This window comes from Protopterus annectens, chromosome 9.part0 (assembly GCF_019279795.1).
Source record: "Protopterus annectens isolate FY-2018-M chromosome 9.part0, PAN1.0, whole genome shotgun sequence".
NCBI classification, from domain to species: Eukaryota; Metazoa; Chordata; order Ceratodontiformes; family Protopteridae; genus Protopterus; species Protopterus annectens.
Window position 1 is genome coordinate 665,748,939 of NC_056743.1, and position 21,394 is coordinate 665,770,332.

The following is a 21,394-nucleotide window of genomic DNA, read 5'->3' on the forward strand; positions in this document are numbered from 1 at the left end:
TCGCACAAGCATAAACATTGGTGAAATATGAGCTTTTAATACTTAATTTTCCATGACCCGTCATTTGTGGAGTGGTGTCAGTGATGGTTAATGTACTGTGTGGTGTTGTACTGAGCTTTACTGCTGACTGTTTTGGTGCTGGGACAGAATGGTGACTTTGCAGTTATTTACTAATCCTGTTCTTCCTTCTGCACACACCAACCAGTTTCAACACTAACTTTGTTCGTAACTTTGAATGAAATTTCTATGCAGTTATTGTTAAAGCAACTCCACTTGTATCAAGTAGATGTTTATGTTATGGTACAACATAGCTCTAAAAAATGCAGTTTTAGATTACAAAGTGCCACTCTTGCCCTCTGCCCCCCCAAGCCATTAACAGCTTCCGGCACGCCTGCCACTCCCCCATCCCAGCTTTAAACTCCACCCTCCACACTCTCCCATTCGCTCTTTGTTCTAATCTATAACACCCCCATCTCATCACATCTCTCTACACTGAACCCCAGCCCTCTCTCTCTCCCCTGTACTTTCACATCAATACTTCCCTTTCAAACTTTCTGGGGGGGGTTTTCTCCTCTATCTCCCTTCTACATTCCTACCTCCCAATACTCTATTTCTCCACTACCCCCCAACTCTAGACTCTCTCCCTCACTCTTTCAACAACCCCTCACAAACATGCTCCCTCTCTTCTTTATCTTATCCTGCTTAAGTATTCTAACTCTTTCTACTTCTTACTATGGCCCTCTGATCACGACTGTGTCATCCCCTCCCCATTCGCTATCTCCACACTAAGCTACACACTACTACCAACTATTCCCTCGTTCCCTCACTATTCTCTAACTGCACAACACATTACTACAAAATTAAAATACTTCCACCTAGTATTCATCGAATCAGACCTAAATATTTTCCTAGTTTCCCCGTAACTTTCTCTAAGTTAAACTTCCTAGTCAACTTATTATTTTTTGGTGACATTCACCCCAATCCTGGTCCTCACAATACTACTCCCTTACTCACTTCAACTGAAAGCCCTAATATCTCCCTGATTTATCCTAATATACCCACCACCCCTCACCCACTACTTCGTCCACCTCCACTAACTTCCACACTCCCAAAAGCCTCACTATAATCTTTCTCCCAACATACAAAGTATATTAAATAAAGTATGTCCTCTTCACTCCATGATCACTCAGTATTCCCCAGACATTCTAGCACTCTCTGAAACATGGCTTCAACCTCAAACCTCTAACTTAGAAATTCTTTTCCCAGGCTGTAATATTTTCAGACTTGACTGGCACTCTAAAAAAGGTGGAGGTGTAGCCATTCTATATTCAGAACAATGCTCACTGTACCCTTTTCCCACTCCCCCACCTAACTTTCACTCTGCCGTGGTCCTTATAGTCAATTGTAAAGTCGATAATCACAAAAAACTTGCTATTGTTGCAATCTACACACCCCTTGTAACAACATTCCTATCTTAGAACAATTTCTAGGCCCTCTAGAACATTTCTAACAACACAAGGACTCGAGCTTTAAGAAGAAAATAAGTTACTTGACCACTGTCCCTGCAAACGGGTTCTCTCTTAGTCCCCCACTTGCTAAATACTTGACCATTGGCCGCATCTGCAGTGAGGAAACCAGCCACAAGGACTCAAGGGCTTTAAAAAGAAAATAAGTTACTGTAGGTGTCTAGCTACGTTTCCCTGTTAGCCTGCTACTGTAGAAAGTACCTGGTCTAAAGCAGAAATAACTGGCTCTACCCACAGCTAGGGATGGCAGCTGCACCCCCACCCCCATCTGCTGTAAATACATTCCTCAGTTAACTTTTTCTTTTTAGTTATCAGTAAACCAAGATAAAGCTTTAGGCGAACAAAGGTAACCCAGTAGATACACTGAAATTGCCCACTTGTAAAACAGAGGAGAAAAAGTACTTAAACTGCCACTTTTTGCCTGCTTCAAACTAGGTATCTACCCAGAAAGGGCACAGCTGAAATCAGGTCTATAGATTGTTTTTCCCTACTATATTCTAATAACTCCTAACAATTTGGCTATTTAGACACCCAGCAATCTTTAGCATGGGGTGTTCTAGCCCACTCCATTCGCTACGCACGCTTCGCTCCGCTCCCTGCCCACTATTACCACCCGCTCCCATAACCTCTACATTTATTCTTAGCCTTAACCCTACCCCTAATTGCCAGCAATTAGGCTACATCACTACTAACCACCTCCCCCTACATCCAACACAATCATGCTACTACCTAATATAATAACAATCCTAACCTGCGTAGTTCTAGCTCACATTACATTACATCCTACCAAAGCTCCACAGTCACATGCCCCAACAACCTCCACTGTACTCTCTCAATATTTACACTATAACTACACAACCCCTGCCACCAAAACCATCCTACCAATATACACACTCCATTACCAAACACCTAACACACTCAAAAATAAAATATCCCTAAGATACCATAAGCAATTTACTATGTATATAAAACATATCCTAAACACCCTCTATAAACTAGCCCTCACTGGAGACCTCCATCCAAACCCTGGTCCTCCCCAATCCAACTCAACCACAAACCCTAGTCCAAGCATCCTTCCCAAAATTCAACTCCGAGCCAACAAGAAAACAACAGACCTACTCATAATATCCCTAAACACCAGAAGCATATGCAATAAAATCCAGGAACTACATGCCAGCATAAGCATATATTCCCCAGATATTCTCTTCCTAACTGAAACCTGGCTCAAACCTCACATGAAAAGTGAGGAAATACTTCCACCTGAATGCAACATCCTTCGCATAGACAGATTGTCCAAAAAAGGAGGTGGTGTAGCATTGCTATTTAAACACCACCTCAATATTTAACTCCTGAACTCATCTGCCCCTCACCACAACAATGAAGAAATCCGTTATGCCAATCTCAAACTAAACCCAAACAAAACAATCAATATCATAGGATGCTATTTCCCACCAGGGCAAAATATCACACTTCTAAATAATCTGCTGAGCTGGGCTACTGTATCTCTACTCCAGGAAACCATCATTCTCGGTGACTTTAACATCAACTGGCTATCCTGTAATAACAGTCTCCCAACCATTCGCCTTAATCTCCATGGGTTCACTGAACTCATCCAGTCCCCTACCCAAATCATTAAAAATCCTAACAATCATACCTTACTTGACTGGATCCTAGTCAATAAAGCCCCTCACTCTTAGCTAGCAGGCTGCTTACCTGACAGTCTTAGTGACCACTCCCCCACTTTCCTAATTTGGCACCACACAAACTGTCTCAAGCCCATTATCCACAGGCAAATACAGAACAAGTCCAACTTCAACCCCAACTCCTTCATCTCCTCCCTGCAAAACATTAACTGGTCACCACTAAAATACCTCAACCGTGATGAGGCTGTCCACTTCTTCAACAGCACCTTCCTCTCCATCCTAAACATCCACGGTCCTGTAATAAATGCCAAAGACAGATCCAGGCATGCCCCATGGTTACAAAAAACCACCAGAACCCTAATGAAATCCAGAGATGAGGCCTGGGAGCACTGGCGACTAACAAAATATAACTCAGGCAATCATTCCTTGAACTGCGCAATAAAGCCAAAAAGCATATAAAATTAGACAAATCCCTCTACTATAAATCCACCCTAAACTCTACCAACCAGAACCCTAAGCAATTCTGGTCCACTATTAGCACTATCCTCTACCCAGGGAAGGTTGATACCCCCAGCTGTCCATTCCCCCGTCCTCCGGCAGTATTGCTGAATCCTTCAACAAACACTTCACTGAAACTGTAACATCTCTAAACAAACACTTCCCTACAACAGCCCCCCTAACTCCTAACCCTAAACCCCACCACTCCTCTTTGTTTCTTCACCTCAGTACCTACCTCCAACATAAAAAGACTATTGTCAAAATTTAAACCCACCAAACTCGCAGCTGACAACCTCCCCTCTGAATACTTGAAAATTGCATCTGATACACTAGCCTACCCAATTTCAATTCTAATCAACTGTTCCATAACAGAAGGCTATGTTCCCTTGATATGGAAAATATCCCACATCATTCCCCTCCACAAAGGCACCCCCTCCACTGACCTCTCCAATTACCACCCCATTGCTATCCTCTCCCCTCTCTCCAAGATACTTGAAAAATGTGTCAACACCCAGGTCTCCAACTACCTCCTAGCTAATAATCTAATCTCCAAAACCCAACATGGTTTCAGGCCATATGCCATATCACAGCACTACCTCCACTCTGCTCTCCTTCACCAACACTATACTTCATCGCAAAAGCAATGGCCTCTTCTCTACTGCCGTATTTCTAGATCTCTTAAAGGCCTTTGACATGGTATCTCATGAGCTACTACTCTCTACTCTTCCCCAACCTCTCCTTCTCACAAACAACCTGCAACTCATTCCAGAGCTATCTACACGGACACCAGCACTCAGTAATCTGGGATGATAACATATCGCCCATATCGCCTCACCTCCCAGTTACTCTTGGAGTTCCCCAAGGGTATATCCTTGGCCCTCTGCTATTCTCACTTTTCACTAACAACCTACATACTGCCACCACACAAGCATCTCTTATACAGTACACAGATCACTCTACTCTCATCTGCTCTGCCCCCACTCTACCAGAACTACAACAAATCACACAGGAATCATTCTGTTCTGTAGAAAGCTAGCTATCCAATGCTCGGCTCCTACTCAACCCAAGTAAGACAAAACTTCTCCTGTTCCAACCTTCCAAAGCCACCCAAAACACCCCCCACTTCAACATTCTTGCCAAAGACAATACCATCATCTCTCCATCAGAACACACAAAATTATTTTGTGAGGAACTAGACAACAAACTTAGATTTAACACCCACATATCTCTTGCAATAAAAAAAGTTCACAAGAAATTTGGTGCATTATATCGAAGCCGCCAATTCCTAACCAAGGCGGCTAGAATCTCCATAGCCAATTCCCAGCTAATCTCCACCCTTCTGCATGCATCCCCCATATTAACCAACCTTAAACAGACAGACCTACACAAACTGGATGCTTGTTACAACAAAATTGCTAAATTTGCCACTGGAACCTCCTACCGCAGCCATCATTGTATCTCCCTTAAAGAACTAAACTGGCTAGAACTCCCACAACTCCTTCACTTTAATCAACTCACCATCGCTCATAAACTTATTAACCACCCCCTTAACATCCCTTCAAACCCTTTCTCCAACACTATCACCCCACTAGGCCCCTAAGATCAAGCAACAAAAATCAACTCACTGTTATCAAACCCAAAAACTCAGCAGGAGAAGCCATATTTTCATGTACAATATCTAAACTTTGGAACAATCTTCCACCCTCTATAACTACTCTACCTTCCAGCAGACTTTTCAAGACTGCACTCAAATTCCACTTATGTTTGCACTGGCTTTGTCCTTGTTCTAATCCAGACTAACACCCCCCCCCTTACCCCCCCCCACCTAGACTCTTAACCCAACTATACTACTGCCACTACTAACCACGGACAGAAATAGCTAGTTGTCTTTACATACTTTAACATCTTGTCTGACAACTTTGTTACTAATATTATAAACAACAAGAAACTATCTTAACTTGCAACATTTTCTGTATATACTGTTAATAAACAATATCTTGTTATTGTATTAAAGCCAACAACCTGTAATGTTGCTTACTATTGCTGCAAATTTGTATCTCTATTTATCATGTACATGATGTGGAGGTTTTCTCCGCTGTCATCCGCTAAAAAAGGAGCTACGTCCAGTTGGAATTTCCTGGTAAACAAATATAAATAAATAAATACATTTCTCTATTGACTCTCTGATAATATCACCATTATCCTGGGTGATGTTAACATTGACTGGTCAACTTTAAACTCCACCTCTTCCAATACTTACATTAACCTTTATGACGTCACTCAACTTATCTCTACTCCCACTAGATAGAGTAAACACACCAACAATGGTACAATCATTGATTGGGTGCTAACTTCCAACCCAAACCTCTATAACAATCCATCCAATCTTTCTGATTCTCTCAGTGACCATCTTTCCACCCTTGTACATTCTCCTCAGCTTCATAGACTCCACCATTATAAAGACTGCCGTAAACTCTCTAACTTCAACCCTACTACCTTCAATAATATACTTTCCCCCTTCAACTGGTCCTTCCTGTTTAATCTACCTTTAGATGAGGCCATCTCCAAATTCAACAAAATAGTCATTAATACCCTAAACTCTCTGGCTCCCATCAGAAAAAATAGATTTTCACCTTGGCTAACACAACCCACCCATAACCTTATGCTACAGAGAGCTAGAGCATGAAGACTATGGAAAAGAACAAATCTTCTAACCCATCTACAAAATTATAAACAACTGAGGAATTGTACCAAAAAGCACATTGACAATGACAAAAAACAGTATTATCAGAAACCACTAAATCCCACGCTAATCCCAGACTGTTCTGGAACAATATTAACAAGATTCTCCATCCAGGCAAGCCTTCCACATCTAGTCCCTGTCCTAATAGCTCTGACCTCAATACTGCTACTCTTCTAAACTCTTTCATCATCGATTCTATTAAAAATATTGATACAAATATGTCTTCAAACCCACCTTCAAATGATACTCTCCCAACTTCAACTACCTCCACTTTCTCACTAAAACCCACCTCCAGTGCATTTATTAGATCTCTCCTCTCTAAACATAAGCCATGCTCCCCTTCAGCTGACAACTTACCCCGCATTTTCCTCAAAATTGCCTCCAATTCTATTGCCTACCCTATCTCCATACTTATCAATAGATCTATCATTGAAAACATTGTGCCCAAACTATGGAAAAAATTCTGTCATTCCTCTCCGTAAAGGAAACTCTACAGACCCCTTCAACTACCGCCCTATTGCAATCCTATCTCCCCTCTCCAAGATTATGGAAAAATGTATTCACAAACAAATCCTTGAACACCTCATGCAGAATAATCACCTAACACTAACACAACATGGTTTTTGTCCCCATCATAGCACCACCACTGCTCTTATAACTTTCACTCAGACCATTGCCAAAGCCTGTGATGAAAACAATCTAGTCTTTAGTCTCTTCCTCGATTTATCCAAAGCTTTTGACACTGTATCCCACAATCTGTTTATATCTAAACTTAAAGACATTAACCTCTCCCAATCTACTACACTCTGGTCCACTAACTACCTCTCTAATATACTCCAATCTGTCAGGTGGCTATCAGCCACCTCTCCCTTCCTTCCTGTTCATATTGGTGTACCCCAAGGTTCAATACTAGGGCCCCTCCTCTTTAACATTTTTACAAATAATCTTCACACTTCCTGCTCCTACTCTTCTCTTATCCAGTAGGCTGATGAATATCCTGTTCTGGTAATCTCCCCCATATTTTATCTCTACCCAAGACTTGCTTCTGTCTGTTGAAAAATGGCTAATTAGCAACACACTCATACTTAACCAAAAAAAAACAAAACTACTTCTGTTCCTCCCTAAAAACCTACAACACTACAAAACCTCCTTCTCAGTCTCTTCTCTCAACAACACTACTATCTTAGCAGAAACTCATACCAAACTCCTTGGTGTGGTTATTGATGACCAGCTTAAGTCTGACATCCACATTGTACAAGCCATCAAAAAAACACACCAAAAACTAGGCCTACTATATAGGAATAAAAAATACCTCACAAAGAATACAAAACAATCCCTGGCCCAAGCTTTTCTACTACCTACTCTCTTCTACGCTGCACCTATTCTCACTAACTTACAAACCAACCTCATGGCTAAACTTGAATCTACCTACCATAAAATAGCTGAATTTGCTGCAAATCTCCTATACCACTCCCACCACTGCTCTGCACTACAAAATCTTTTTTGGCTAGAAGCTCGTAACCAACTCTTACTTCCTCAACTCCAATTCAGTCACTCTGTTCTTACAAATCCCTCTCACTGCCCTGCTCTCTCTACCCTAATCTCTCCCTACACTCCCAAACATTGTCTCCGCAGTGCAGACCTACTGGGAAACTTCCTATAGCCATTTTGTTTTTAATATTTGGAATAAACTTCCCCTAGACCTAAGAGCAACCTCTAGTACTTCCTGTTTCAAAAAAAGTTAAAAGATTACATGATCAAAACATGGTCCTGCCCCTGTCTCACTACAACCTGACCTACCCCTCCACCATCTTCCCTTCCTCCTCCATCTTGCTAGTACTATATCAGCGATCATCCTTACCCCTATTTCTTTTAATCTTTTCTTCTTGCAGACAATTCTACCTTAATGTCAAATAAGAGCTGTAACATATCTTACTTTAATTACACCCCTCATGCCAATCAAACTGTAATTGAATATTTTGCTAATTGTTATATGCATTTCTACCCTCTGTACATATTGAACTAAATAAGATTTGTTTAAAAGTCTCTGTACTGACATAACTTAGAATTTCTTTATTGTGTAGTAGGCACCCTACTGTTGTATCTTGTCATGGCTTATGTATTTTTATTCGTTCATGGTTTATGTTTTTTGTTTTGGAGCTTTTCTTCTCGGGCCTCTGCTGAAAAAGGGCTTCTAGCCCAGTCAGACTAACCTGGCTAACAAATGTCAAATAAATAAATAAATAAATCTGGGTACTCGGTTTGATAACAATCTGAACTTTGACCAGCACGTATTCAGAGTAGTAAGGAAATCCTTCTATGTAGCACATCGTATAAGTTAATGCTCAGTCCTGGGACCCCTCCTGTTCAGTATATACTTCTCAGAGGTACAGGCAAGCACAGGAGGAGTATGGCTGACAAAGTTCACAGACGACTGCAAACTGGGGACCATAATTGACTCTCCAGCTGATGCAGACATCCTCCAGAAGGGTCTCACCGAGACGGATGCCTGGTGTCAAAATCATGGCCTCAAGCTAAATGCCAAAAAGTGCATAGTCATCCCCTTTGGAAAAAACAAAGTACCCGCGAACTACCACATAGGTGGTAGTCCCCTAAATACAGAAAATGTAATAAGGGATCTGGGGACCCAAGTAGATAGTAATCTCTCCTTTGATAATCATATTGCCAAGGTGGTTAGAAATCCTTCTATGTGGCCCACCTAATCACAAAAGGGATCACATCTAGAACAAAAAAGGTTATTGTGGCCCTCTACTCATCACTCATCAGACCCATCATAGAGTACAATGCCCCATTCGGGATGTACATTGCAAGATGCCTGCAACAGCTGGAAAGACCAAGAAGTACCTCACCAAGAGGATTACTGGCCTCAAACAGATGCTCTATGCAGCCCGACTGAAGAAACTGCAGCTGTACTCAGTTGCATACCGCTTACTCAGAGGTGATTTCTGCCTGACATACAAGGCCATGTCCAACCCAGAATTGATGGACATGCTCCACCTAAAAAAAAAAATCCCTGAGAGCCACATGCTCTAGGAATCTAAACCTCACCACAACGATAAATAGGACATGCTGGAGGAATAGATTCCTGTCCCAGAGATTCCCCATGCTTTGGAACAGGATTCCAATCTACATTAGGCAGAGCCCCTCACTAACACTTTTCAAGAGAAACCTTGATGAGTGGATGGGAAACGGAAAATTTACCCCGAGGATCACTGCAGTGGCTCTGCTGGACAGAGGCACAGGGAACTAATGGCTCTACTGGACAGAGGCACAGGGAACTAATCTAAGGGGGTGGTGAAAGCCAACACATTCTGGCTAGGCTTATAGATGCCCTTGGGCAGATAGCCTAGTACTTACCTGTGAACCTATGTAGATCTAAGGATGTTATAATTCCATTATACTTGGCCCTCATCAGCCCAGTAATTGAGTACAATGCTCCCTTTTGCATGTACCTCACCAGACACCTGCAACAAATGGAGACCACAGAGGTTTCTCACCAAAAAATTACAGGATACCCAATACAAGTCTTACATGAAAAGACTAAAAGTTCTATCACTGTAGTCTGTCTCCTACAGGTTGCTAAGTGGTGATCTGTGCCTGACTTACAGAGAAGTCTCTGACCCAGCCCTAACGGAAGTGCTACACATTCACAAATCACACTGCACATTGCACTCACTCCAGGGATCTGAACCTAGCCTCTGACAAGAACAGGTCATGCTGGACAGATAAATACATCTCCCAGAGACTGACACTTCTCTGGACCAAGGTTCCAGTTCATGTTAAACAGAGCCCCTCCCTGACCCTCTTCAAATGCAACCTAGATCAATGGGTGGGTGACCGCAAATTCAATCCTGGGGCACAGCTCATGTCCCCCTTGGACAGAGGAAGTTGGCATTAACTACCATAGACCCTTACCTCTGTGAACTTCACTCACCTAACCACTGACAATTGGGGCAACTTGGGATAAATATGGCTAGGTTTGTAAGGGCTGCAGAACTGTCAGCCAAGGAACCTAAGTACCTATAAACCTATAGAACCTATCTGAGTGATTATGAGATGTTCAAGAGATCTACAAGGTAATCATAAATCATCTTAATCAGTCCTCACAAAATAAAAGTGATAAACTTAATAAATATGATTTTCGAGGAGTAGAACCAACGCAGCTATAACAAATGAGCTGGTAAGTTACATCATTTTAATAAGACACACAAACAAGAAATTAAATAGGTGTGTGCATGTGTGCGTATGTGTGTCATACCTCTCAACTATACAGATTTTTGCAGAATCTCCAGATTTTTGCCACATATTTTTTGGTCAATTTTTCATAAAACTGTGGTTTTCTGACAAATTATTGACAAGTCATTAAAGACTGAAGACAGAAAATAATGACTGACATTTGAGTTTCAGACTTCATACCCTTCAGAAAATTCATACTAAAGCAAAACCTGTTATTCTATCAACATTCTAGGTTTATAAGATCAATATTTAAAAATTGTCCCTATTTTCGGGCCTTTATCCCCCCCATTATTTATGGCTTTGTCCAGATTTCTTGCTCTAAGAGGTTGAGAGGGATGTGTGTGCACATATAATACCTGCATGTATAGATAGATCAGGCATGTTTACTGGCTATTCAGTTAATTGGGTCTATATTGTATTGTCGCAAGCTGACAATATCGAATCTGATTTTGTCGGCATGACAATATCGAAAGCGAAGAATATCGGCCAGGTAAATGAAAATATCTGTAGGGGGAGATTTCCGTTTACCTCAATGTAGTGCGGTCTCGGAGTTGGTATATTTAAGTAGTGGGGGGGTGCAGGGGGGCTTGCCCTCCTGCCTACGCCCTTTAGTTTTTTTTTTTTTTTTTGTTCTTTTTTGTTTTTTATACTCATTTGATATTTTACTGCATCGATCAATTGTGTTCGACGTTTATTGCTTTGCTGCAGTAAAATTTCTACGAGGTAATATAAATGCAGTTAATCACGAACTAGGTTATGTTTGAAGTTTTGAAACTAGACCCATCAGAAAATTGCTGGACTGCTAGGGAGTTAATTATCACGTTACCTTACAGCAGTAAGCAGAGCCACTAAAACTGCATAAACAATGACCATGTTACTCTGCCACCCAACTCTCTCTCACACACACACACTGTCAATCATCTTAGCCTGTCATTACACAAGAATTATAATCAACATTAATTAACAGTATCAAAATAAACCAAGTTATAGAAGAAAAGAATATTCTAACTTAATTAGCCATGAGGTCTGTTTCAAGGCAAACTGTGTTCAGTTCGTAACCCAAGAGCTGGAAAAGCTGTCCAGGAGGTATGAGAATGAGCAGCTGACAACAGCTTAGCCATGCTCAGAGGAGGAATGTGGTAAAGTCCACTGCATTAATAGGTTCATAGGTGTGTACTAGGCTAATGGCCCTGGGGCCTTTACAAGCCTAGCCATAGGATTACCCTGGCATAGTGCCACCCGACCTTAGTTCCCAATGCTAATGATAGGCAGTTGGAACCAGGTATTGCAAGGTAGTACATGAAACAGTTAATTTTGTCCTGAAAAGCATGCATAACACTGTAGATGGATTTTGCAGCATGTCTGAAAGTACACGGGCATTACTGTTGCTATATTCCAGGTCCGGTTTTGGTGGTATGAATGCCAAGTTGCTGGGGAAACTAGGGACCAAACAGAAAAACATGCAATCCATATAGGATGATACATACAATCCCTGGCTCTCACTTCCTTCCCCTTGTGTCATCCAATGCTGGGAAGCAGGGGAACAAATGAACCAGTGGAAGTTGGTGGCTGGGTGATCAATGAGATGGAAGAGAAAAAGCCTTTAAAATATTTTTACAAGTTTTTTTCTTAACTTTTTTTTTCTAAAAGTGGTGAGATAGTTGAGTCTGCATAAACTATGATTAGTAAAATTCCAAGAATTTGAAATGTGGCTTTTTGACACTGCATTTCAGCATCCTAGCACTCTGACTTCCCACCTCACTAAAGTGTTCATCCTGCAGTTAGCACAGAGGATCAAGGTTTTGAGCTGTTAACAAGCTTCATACTGAAGTCCAGGGTTTGATTCCCTCAACCTCAGATTTCTCACTCTGTAAATGAGCATCTCAATTCATCTGACAGCCCTCCCAGCCTGAGTCTGATAATGGTCCATGTGAATTAGAGCTCTATCCCAATTAACAAATAACTAAGTAAGGGAAAAGTAAGTAGAGCTTCTTAGGTGTTTTATACAGGGCTTCATCCTCCATGAGCTATATGGGGTTCATAGATTCATAGGTTGGTAGTAGACTATCAGCCCTAGGGCCTATACAAGCCTAGCCATAACAATTCCCTGGCTATTTCTTCCCACAGTATTTACTTCCTGGACCCCTGTCTAGCAGGGCAACTGACGTGATCCCCTGTATGAATTTCCTATCTCTCACCCCATGTACACCCCAGCCCCCTTCTTTATTATACTAAGTCTGAAGTCATCATTGCTTCAGAGCAGTGGCAAATTGACTCTTGGAATTAAGCTGTGGTCCTTACAATTCATATATATTGCTCTATAATTTAAAAGTATAGAAATAAGATAATTGTGACTCCTGATTATTCAAATGCATGTGATTTGTGAGACTTAATGAAATTCACTGATTCCTTAAATAACTTTGTTAGGATCAGCAAATCTGAAAGCTAACTACTTTTCTTCATTTCTGTCTTATTCATTTTACAGACTGTGGCCCAGTGACTAAGACCAGGAATGTAACAGAATTCGAACAGAAGATTTCAAGTTTAAGAGTTGATGGTGGTGGAGACTGTCCTGAGTTGTCCATGTGTGGGCTTGAAAAGGCATTACTTGAGAGCTTGCCAAGGTTAGCTATTACAAAACCTCTATATGCACTTTTAGAATGTCACATATTTGAGCTTAATTTTCCATGCTTTGTTTGCATGTTGCTTTGATGTCAGTGGCAACAATTGCATTTGTATCTTTCTTAGACAAAGTCAGTTACCTGAATTTACTTGAATGTACAGTGGTATTTCTAATGTCACGTTCTGAGCTTTTTTACAGTGGCTCTTCACTTTCTATATAGTTTTGAGGCACAGAGCAATATGTCAAGCAGTTATCCACATTGCACTTAACAGTGGTGCCTCTTTGCACACTGGCACCCAAATCTAGAGCATCATATTTGCACTGAGAAGTAGGATACCCATTTGATAATATGGTATTGAGGCATGAAGTTTTCATTTGGTACACTGCAAACACAGATGCTTGCCCCAAAGTACATTAAAGCATTACTAAATAAAATAAACTGTGCAAAATAGCATTCGTCCAACTGATGTCCTTCTGGGAGAAATTAAGATGATGCTACTTTGTATTCAACATTTTGTAGCAGCTCACAATGAGGCACTTGATGGCAGTGATCACTATTATACATAATCAAATTTACAAGACTGTCAGCAGCAACAGCTATGTTACAGATGAGAAATATTCCAGCTATGACAAATATCACTGTAGGTGTTGTTGATAGTAGTAAAGTACTGTTTTACTATTTACCAAAATGAAAGTAGAAGTCACAAATGGCAGACCAGAGGTTATATGTCCACAAAAATGTGATTTATTAATCCACAGGTATAAGCGCTTTCATCCCAATCAAATCACATAAGGAACTTCATCAGATATAATGTTTTAGAATTTAAAAATCAAATAGACTTGAATAGGTGAGATCACTTCCTATACCACATTTAAAGGGAATCTCACAAACAAAATATTTCATTAGTGTCTAAATGCAGCCATAAAACATTACAAACATAAAATGCAACAAAATACACAAGAATAAAATGCACAAAGTGCATAGAAATATAAGATTGTCTTAAAATAGTATGAGAAAATATATATAAAGGCAGTTATTAAAGTATTATATTCTATCCACACCCCACCATTGTTAAATAGTCTTTAAGCCTAATAAATAGGACAGTTAGTACATAACATACTTCAAACAATTTTTTAAAAAATTAAGTTGATATTTTACTATTTACCTTGACTGGACTTAAAGAGCTCTGGTTATACATATAATTCTAACTTTAGTAGTATACTGTGTCTATTATTTATATAAATGGTAGAATACTAAAGAAACATGTCTTCATGTGATAATAAATTTTAGCAAGCTAAAACTGTTATTTCTATTGCTAGAATCTTCACTCACCACAGCTTGGTGGTCTTGTTTAATTGGTATTCAATTATTTGACCCAAAAGCATCCAAAATCATGAGACATCACTGCTCAAAATTATAACACTGCGAGGACTGCAAAACACCAAAAAACATTCTTATTCCATAGGAGTCAAGTTCTTCTGCACCCCCAAACTATACAGATAGGCAGATAGAATAAACAAACATAGAAGAGAAAATAATAAAATGTGATGCTCAACTTCTCATTTTTCGCTAGCCTAACTGCCGTCACAGCATACATCCATCAATGATGTTCTTAGCATGTATCAGCTGGTTAATGACAAACAATAGGTTCCTCTTAGCCACAGACACATGTCTGTCAGTGACCCCAGCATATCTAGTTCAGTGAACAAGCTTAATGATAAATTCATATACCATGGTGTTATCATGACCAGAATCTGCCTTTAGGCTGCAAAGTTGCCATGCACAAAAGCAGTCTATAGAAAAAAATTATGATAGTGTATGTCTGTGTCATATCATTTTGTAAAGTCCAGAAATAAGATAAAAGGAGCAGCACAAAAAGGGGATCTTGCTAAATGTAATGTACAAGACCACTGGTATGGGAACTTATTAGAGGAATGCACATCAAATGCATAAGACTGAGTGATTTTTAAAAAGATTTCTGGTAGAGATAGAGCATAGAAAGGGAGCTTCCAACTACCACAACATTTGGTGCTTCTTTTAACAGTGTCCTTTTTTCTTTCTTAGGATATTGAGAAGTATGTATTGTTATAGAGAAACATTGCACTAAAAACATGGCATCCCATCCTTTTCAGATTCAACAAGGGGTTGGTAAAGAAGGTCTGAGTGTGGATATGTTAGTTACCAATTTATTCTTAGAAAATGCTTCAGCAGTAAGATGAATTATTTGGGGAAACAAAAATGGATGCATTACTAGACTAGAAGATATTTTAGAAACAATAAATGATTTTTACATGGCAAATCAAACTCCTAGACCACAAGGAAGTTTACAGACATGAATGAAGAATCAAGACTTCAGCAGTGAACCGGTAATAAATTAAAAAAAAAAAAAGCTCTGCTCCGTCACTCCTCTAAAGCACCAGAGGAAGCAAGAATACCATGAATGTGGGATCCTATGACTTCTGGTTGGGAAGGATACAGATGTGTCATGTTTATACTGGATGACTATTCCAGTGGTACATATAAAGGAAAATTTTTACTTTGAAACCACTAAAATATGTTATTTCATCATATCTTGATATGTCATACCGTACAAATGCATCAAAATTATTTTGTTTTACATTATATTTTAATTTCTTATACCTCAAAATGGCCATCAAGTGTCCTGCCATATTGATGTAATTTTTGGTATTCATAGATTTTGTCTTCTTCCCACACTACACTTTACATCTTCTTTTTGGACTCATCCTAAACATAATAAGCTTTTCCCCTCATGTATATATAATAAAAGAGCTGTGAGTTTGTAGTTTCCTAGCCTCTGGAGGTTGTGTCAGTTTTTCTTTTTTGCTGAAAGGCTATGATTTATGTTAAATGAAGGCTGCTTCATTTTTTTTTTCATGTGAAACCCCTTTAAAACAAGCAAGCTTAATAACATGGTTTTGTTAAGAATTCAAATGTCTAGCCCTTAAACAGTTGCCAAAGTTTCCACAAGCTCTTCCTAGGTGCCATACTTGTCAGTTCAGTCCAGCAGCCCTGTTCATCCATTTGCCCATTTGTGACTGATATTTGCCAATTCAAACAGATGGTAAGACTTGTAGTTTTTTCAGACTATTCTTAAATTATCTGTAGTTACATGGATAGAATTAACACTTAATTGCCCAAAATGGAGTGCACTTACTGGTCTTATTACTATTATTTCTTATACATGACTGGAGCATTAGATCAGCACAATGAACAAGGTGATGGTGAATAATATCGCTACAGGAAATGCACCATTGTGCTTACATTATAAAGCACCAATCATTTCTGGCCAGCAATGGAAACCTTTGATATGAAAACATTTTGTCTAAGAACTACTGCTGATGTAGTCCAAGCCAAAATATAGACTAAAAAGATGATTTCCATTTTATTTGCAGGTCAAAGATTTATATCTTCACTGATGCTGGTGCAAAAGATGCTCATCTGCTAGACCAAAACAAAATTCTAATTGAAGCCACTAAAAGTGAAGTTCATGCCCTTTTAACAGGGTACTGCACTTTGCGAAGTACCCAAGGTAAGCTATTTGTAATCGTACAATGAATAAACATATGTTAGGAAAGAAGGTGAGAAGTATGGTCATTTATAGAATAAAGTAAAACTGAGTCCTGTCTGTGGAGCTGCAGGATAAAAATTCAAAGCAAGGGACTATTCTAAGTATGACTGTCTCGTATGCCTCATTACTTCTGTATTTGCATAACATTTGTTCTGTCTGTTTTGTAAAAGGAGGCTAGTATCACAACAAAGGAGATGGAGGTTAAGCAGATCACTTCACCCCTTACAGGCCATAACAGAAAACAGTTACCTTATCATATGTTACCATGCTCTTATGGTTTTGCTTGTGCTAAATTGATATTCACAAAATACATTTGTGCAGGTATGGTGTGCCATCATGTTTTATTACACTTTTATTCCATTTTGTCAGTGTATGCTGTTATACAAATATTTATAATGATGCCCCTGCATTGTGGCCTTTTCTGACCAAATAGTCCTCCTCCTCCGTCCTTTTTCATTCTTTACATGCTTCTCTAAGACAAGATCACACATTCCAGTATCACACTGCATTGTTGAATCCCTTAAGATAACCTTAATTAATTCTCAAAAATGCAAAACTCAAACTGCATTGTACAGACAGAAAACTGCTTTATGTATTTAAAAAAACGGTGAAGGTTCAGCAAAAAAAAGAGGAAGTTTGATGAGGGTAGCATCATTAACATGCAGCTCTACTCAGTGATTTGATATTCTTAAGTTAGATTCCCCAGTGAATTTGTTTCCTCTAACTCCATGATTCTTTTCAGAAACACAAGACTGCTCATTTTAATAAGGGTAATCACCCTCACTTCACCTCACCCCTTACTTGTATATAATGTCTTTAGGGCTCTTCAAAGTACACAGTCATCAAGGTCCTGAAAGTCACATTTAATATTTTTTTTAGAGCTATTGCTCTTTTAAATGTACAATAATCAAATTAAATGCTTATAGATGATCACTGATGAAATGTACAGTCAAACTTGATAATGTTCCTACCTGAACCATGTGATGCCTATAGCAGTCAAAATTTTACAACTCTTGTTTTTTCCACAAAACACATTAAAGACTATGGACACATACCACACAATCACTCTGTTTACCTTACCATGGTGAAAAGATCATTTAATGTCATCGTTATTAAAATGAAAGTTTATGAAGGACTTTTTTCAAAAAATAAATTATGTTTTGTAGAAAAAATGCAGTGGTAAATTTTTATAGGTTCATATTAAGCTATTGGTCTGTAGACTATTACAAGTCTAGCCCATAACCAAAACTTACAATCAAAATCTGTACTTTATATTTTTGAGATAAAGACCTTAACCATGATGCCAGTTCTTCCTCCATCCAACCATTATTAGTACTACATGCCATGATACAGGGTCAGAACTGTGACTTTTAACTTTGAGTTATGAATTGTTCATAACCAGTACACAATAAAACTGCTACTGGCTGTGTCAGAGATGGAATTTTTTCATTGGAGGTTACAGCAGATTATCAGTTTCACTTCCTGTCTCCATAACGTTATTTTCATGACAGGCAGCTTTTTAAGTAAGAAAAATAATCAACATAATTATAAATGCTATGATAATTTGACTAAATTGCGTTAACGCCTGTGCCCATGCTTTTTTAAAGCTACACTCTGCCAACTGATAGATTATGCTATGAAAACACTCCTCAGTCAATAGAACTGACTGAAAAAGACTCCAAACATTTAAAAATGTAGTTTAACACTAGAAATTATTTTTTTGTATATCCATTTAAGTGTGAACAGGGAGAATGGTCCTTTTGAATTTAAAGTCTGTCAAAATCCACAATTTTCTAACACTTATTTGCCAAAAAGTAGTGGTCATCTTCAATATGTAAAGAGGAAATTTTAAATAGACATGCTGTTAGGCTATCTAGGCTCACACGTTAAGATCTTGCATTTGAGAAAGAGTTTCATTAAGGAAACTGTTTCAGTGATGATGAAGCTATAAAGCTAAGTATATTTAAGAATTAGCAATGAAGTCAGATTTTAAAGCTTTGTTAAATATATTCCCATTTTGAAAGAAACAGCTGAACAGGGGCAGTTAAAAGTCCAATATGGGAGAAAGTGCAATAATCCTTAGCCCATCCCATTAGATACAGTGTAGATGCAAACAGTCTAAGAAAAGTGATAAAAATTTAGCTGGAAAAATATTCAGTGGAAACCCTGAATTATAAAGCATTTTAGGGAATGATCCATTATTTTCCTGAAAGAGAAGTAGCAGTATTAGAGGAATTTTAGAAAGATATAAAAAATTATTGCAAAAGTATTATGGGGCCTTCACTTGTGGTTTTTGCAAAGCATGTAGATTTATTAACCAGAGTGAAAATCATTTAAAATTAAAAGACTAGATGTTTTTGCCCAGAGGTAAATACAATGTGTAATACAGAGAAATCAGTATATTTAGCTGCGTGCTGTACCTGTGCAGCATTCTACATAGCTAGGAGCATTAAGCACACATTCTAGCTTATGTAGTCATTTTAAAATGTTCAAGAGGCAACCAACCGATAATGTTCAAGTATTTTCCAAAAATAGTCCAAGGATGATAGCCAATTCGGTAAAGTAACTTTAATTGTAAAACATACAATATGGCAGCAACAAATGGCAAATTCCACCACAGTAACAATAGACAGGTTAAGCGCTTTCTCCTGTTCTCAATAACAGGCTTCTTCAGAACGATTTAAACACAAAAAAGTGCGCTTAAATAGTTTTCGTATTTCATCATGTGTCCCCCCACCCACATTTATAAAACCATATGTAATTTTACAAGTAAAGATTAATAATTCTAAGTATTCTTAATAATAATAATAATACATAAAAAAGCAACAACATGTTTACAATAATTAAATGTTCGTTAAAACCTGCACCTAAACAGTGCAAAAACCAGTGCAAAAAAGAGACCCGGTACCACCTAAAATACCCTATATAAATAATGTTAAAAAATAAAACTTCTATTAATCAAAATGTCCTAATATAAAAATGAAAAAATAACAAAGGAAATGAAGTTAATGTAAATAATTATGTGGATTTAAATTTTGAGACCTGGACCACCAAGAGATTTAATTTTACTGAAGGTACGGTTTTTAACATTGTGAATAATTTTGATGATTATTTTAAAAGTTTTAGTGATAAACTTTATACATTTAAAGCAAACCAGTTAGAGATAGACTATTTAAGACAGTGTGTTCAAGTTAACAGAGAGCCTAAGGGTTTGCAAATATTTAAATACCCGAACAATGTTAAGCCGGACAGTATGTTACACCAACAGTTATGTGAAGTTTTTAATAAAGCTGGTATTGAGGTGATGAACCTTATGATTAGAGACTATGAAATTCGTGGCAAGAACCTTTTAAAAGAATTAAACCACTTGAATCAAAAATTCACGAAGGACAAAATGATTGGGAAAGAAAGAAGTAGGTATGAAAATGTGTATGAAAATTTGTTTAGAGAGGTGGATCACCATTGTAACAAAATTACTGAAAGAAAGATCAGGAAATTAGAAAGAGACTTAGTAGAATACCGGGAAGTAAAGGCTTATCCATTACCCAAGGCCAGGTATTCCAGCATTAATCAAGAGAATGTTTTTCAGGGAAATAATGACGAACTTTCCCAAGTTAATTACAACGATAATTCCTCTAATGAGCCTCCAGTTTTAAGCAGGAGTGAAAGGATAGCTGAAAAGGACAGAAATGCCTCTACCCAGGATTTTTATCATCAGAGGGGGGGAGGGGAACAGTTTTCAGGGCAGGAGTTGGAATTATGGCCAGAAATAGATGCTTGTTTTTAAAACAATATTGGTGATGCTATGACTTTCCATGCAGGAGAATCACTTTCAAAACAACAAGTGATTTGCAAAAAAGACAAATTTACTATATTTAATTTTACTGACATTGGGATTACAGATCAACATTTTGAATTTTTCACAAAAGGGCTTCATTTTGTACCCATGCGTCCTGGAACAGTGGCTAACACCATTACTGATTTGAAACTTTTTACTAGACAACTAAACTTCAATGTATTATTCAAAGGTCAAGTTCAATCTAAACCTAATTTTGCTAGGAATAGCAACCCCCCCCCATTCATCCATCTTTAAGAATTTTTGAGGAACTATTAGAGAGAGAAATCTGACTTCTTAAGGTGAAAGAGAACAAAAGTGAGAATAATTTTTCTAAAGAAGACAAGGAACTTTTGTTGTCACTTAACAAAAATATGTGTAGAGTTATGAAACCCGACAAGGGGTGGAGGGGGTAGTTTTGATGTATAATGGTGATTACACAATATTTTACAGGACAATGACCAATATGAATCTGTTTCTCGGAATGAGATAAATATAGCTTATGCCAAAATAAAATATAATTTATACAACCATTTGTTACAGGGCATAATTAATGAAAAATTGTACAATTTTTTGTTAGTGGATAAACCAAAAATACCTACAATTTCTGGTATCCCCAAGACACATAAGGGGATAGAAAACATGAAGTTTAGACCTATAGTTTCAGGGGCAGGGGGTA

General features: G+C 38.4%; 1 protein-coding gene across 1 annotated transcript in view; it reads left to right on the forward strand.

Annotated features, from left to right (window-relative positions):
* LOC122811422 (von Willebrand factor A domain-containing protein 7-like) overlaps nucleotides 1-21,394 on the forward strand; it is a 405,726-nt gene that overhangs the window by 184,775 nt on the left and 199,557 nt on the right. The window contains exons 6-7 of the mRNA XM_044083258.1: nucleotides 13,153-13,291; nucleotides 16,705-16,841. Coding sequence (XP_043939193.1) covers nucleotides 13,153-13,291; nucleotides 16,705-16,841 — 276 coding nt within the window. The remainder of the gene's footprint in view (nucleotides 1-13,152; nucleotides 13,292-16,704; nucleotides 16,842-21,394) is intronic.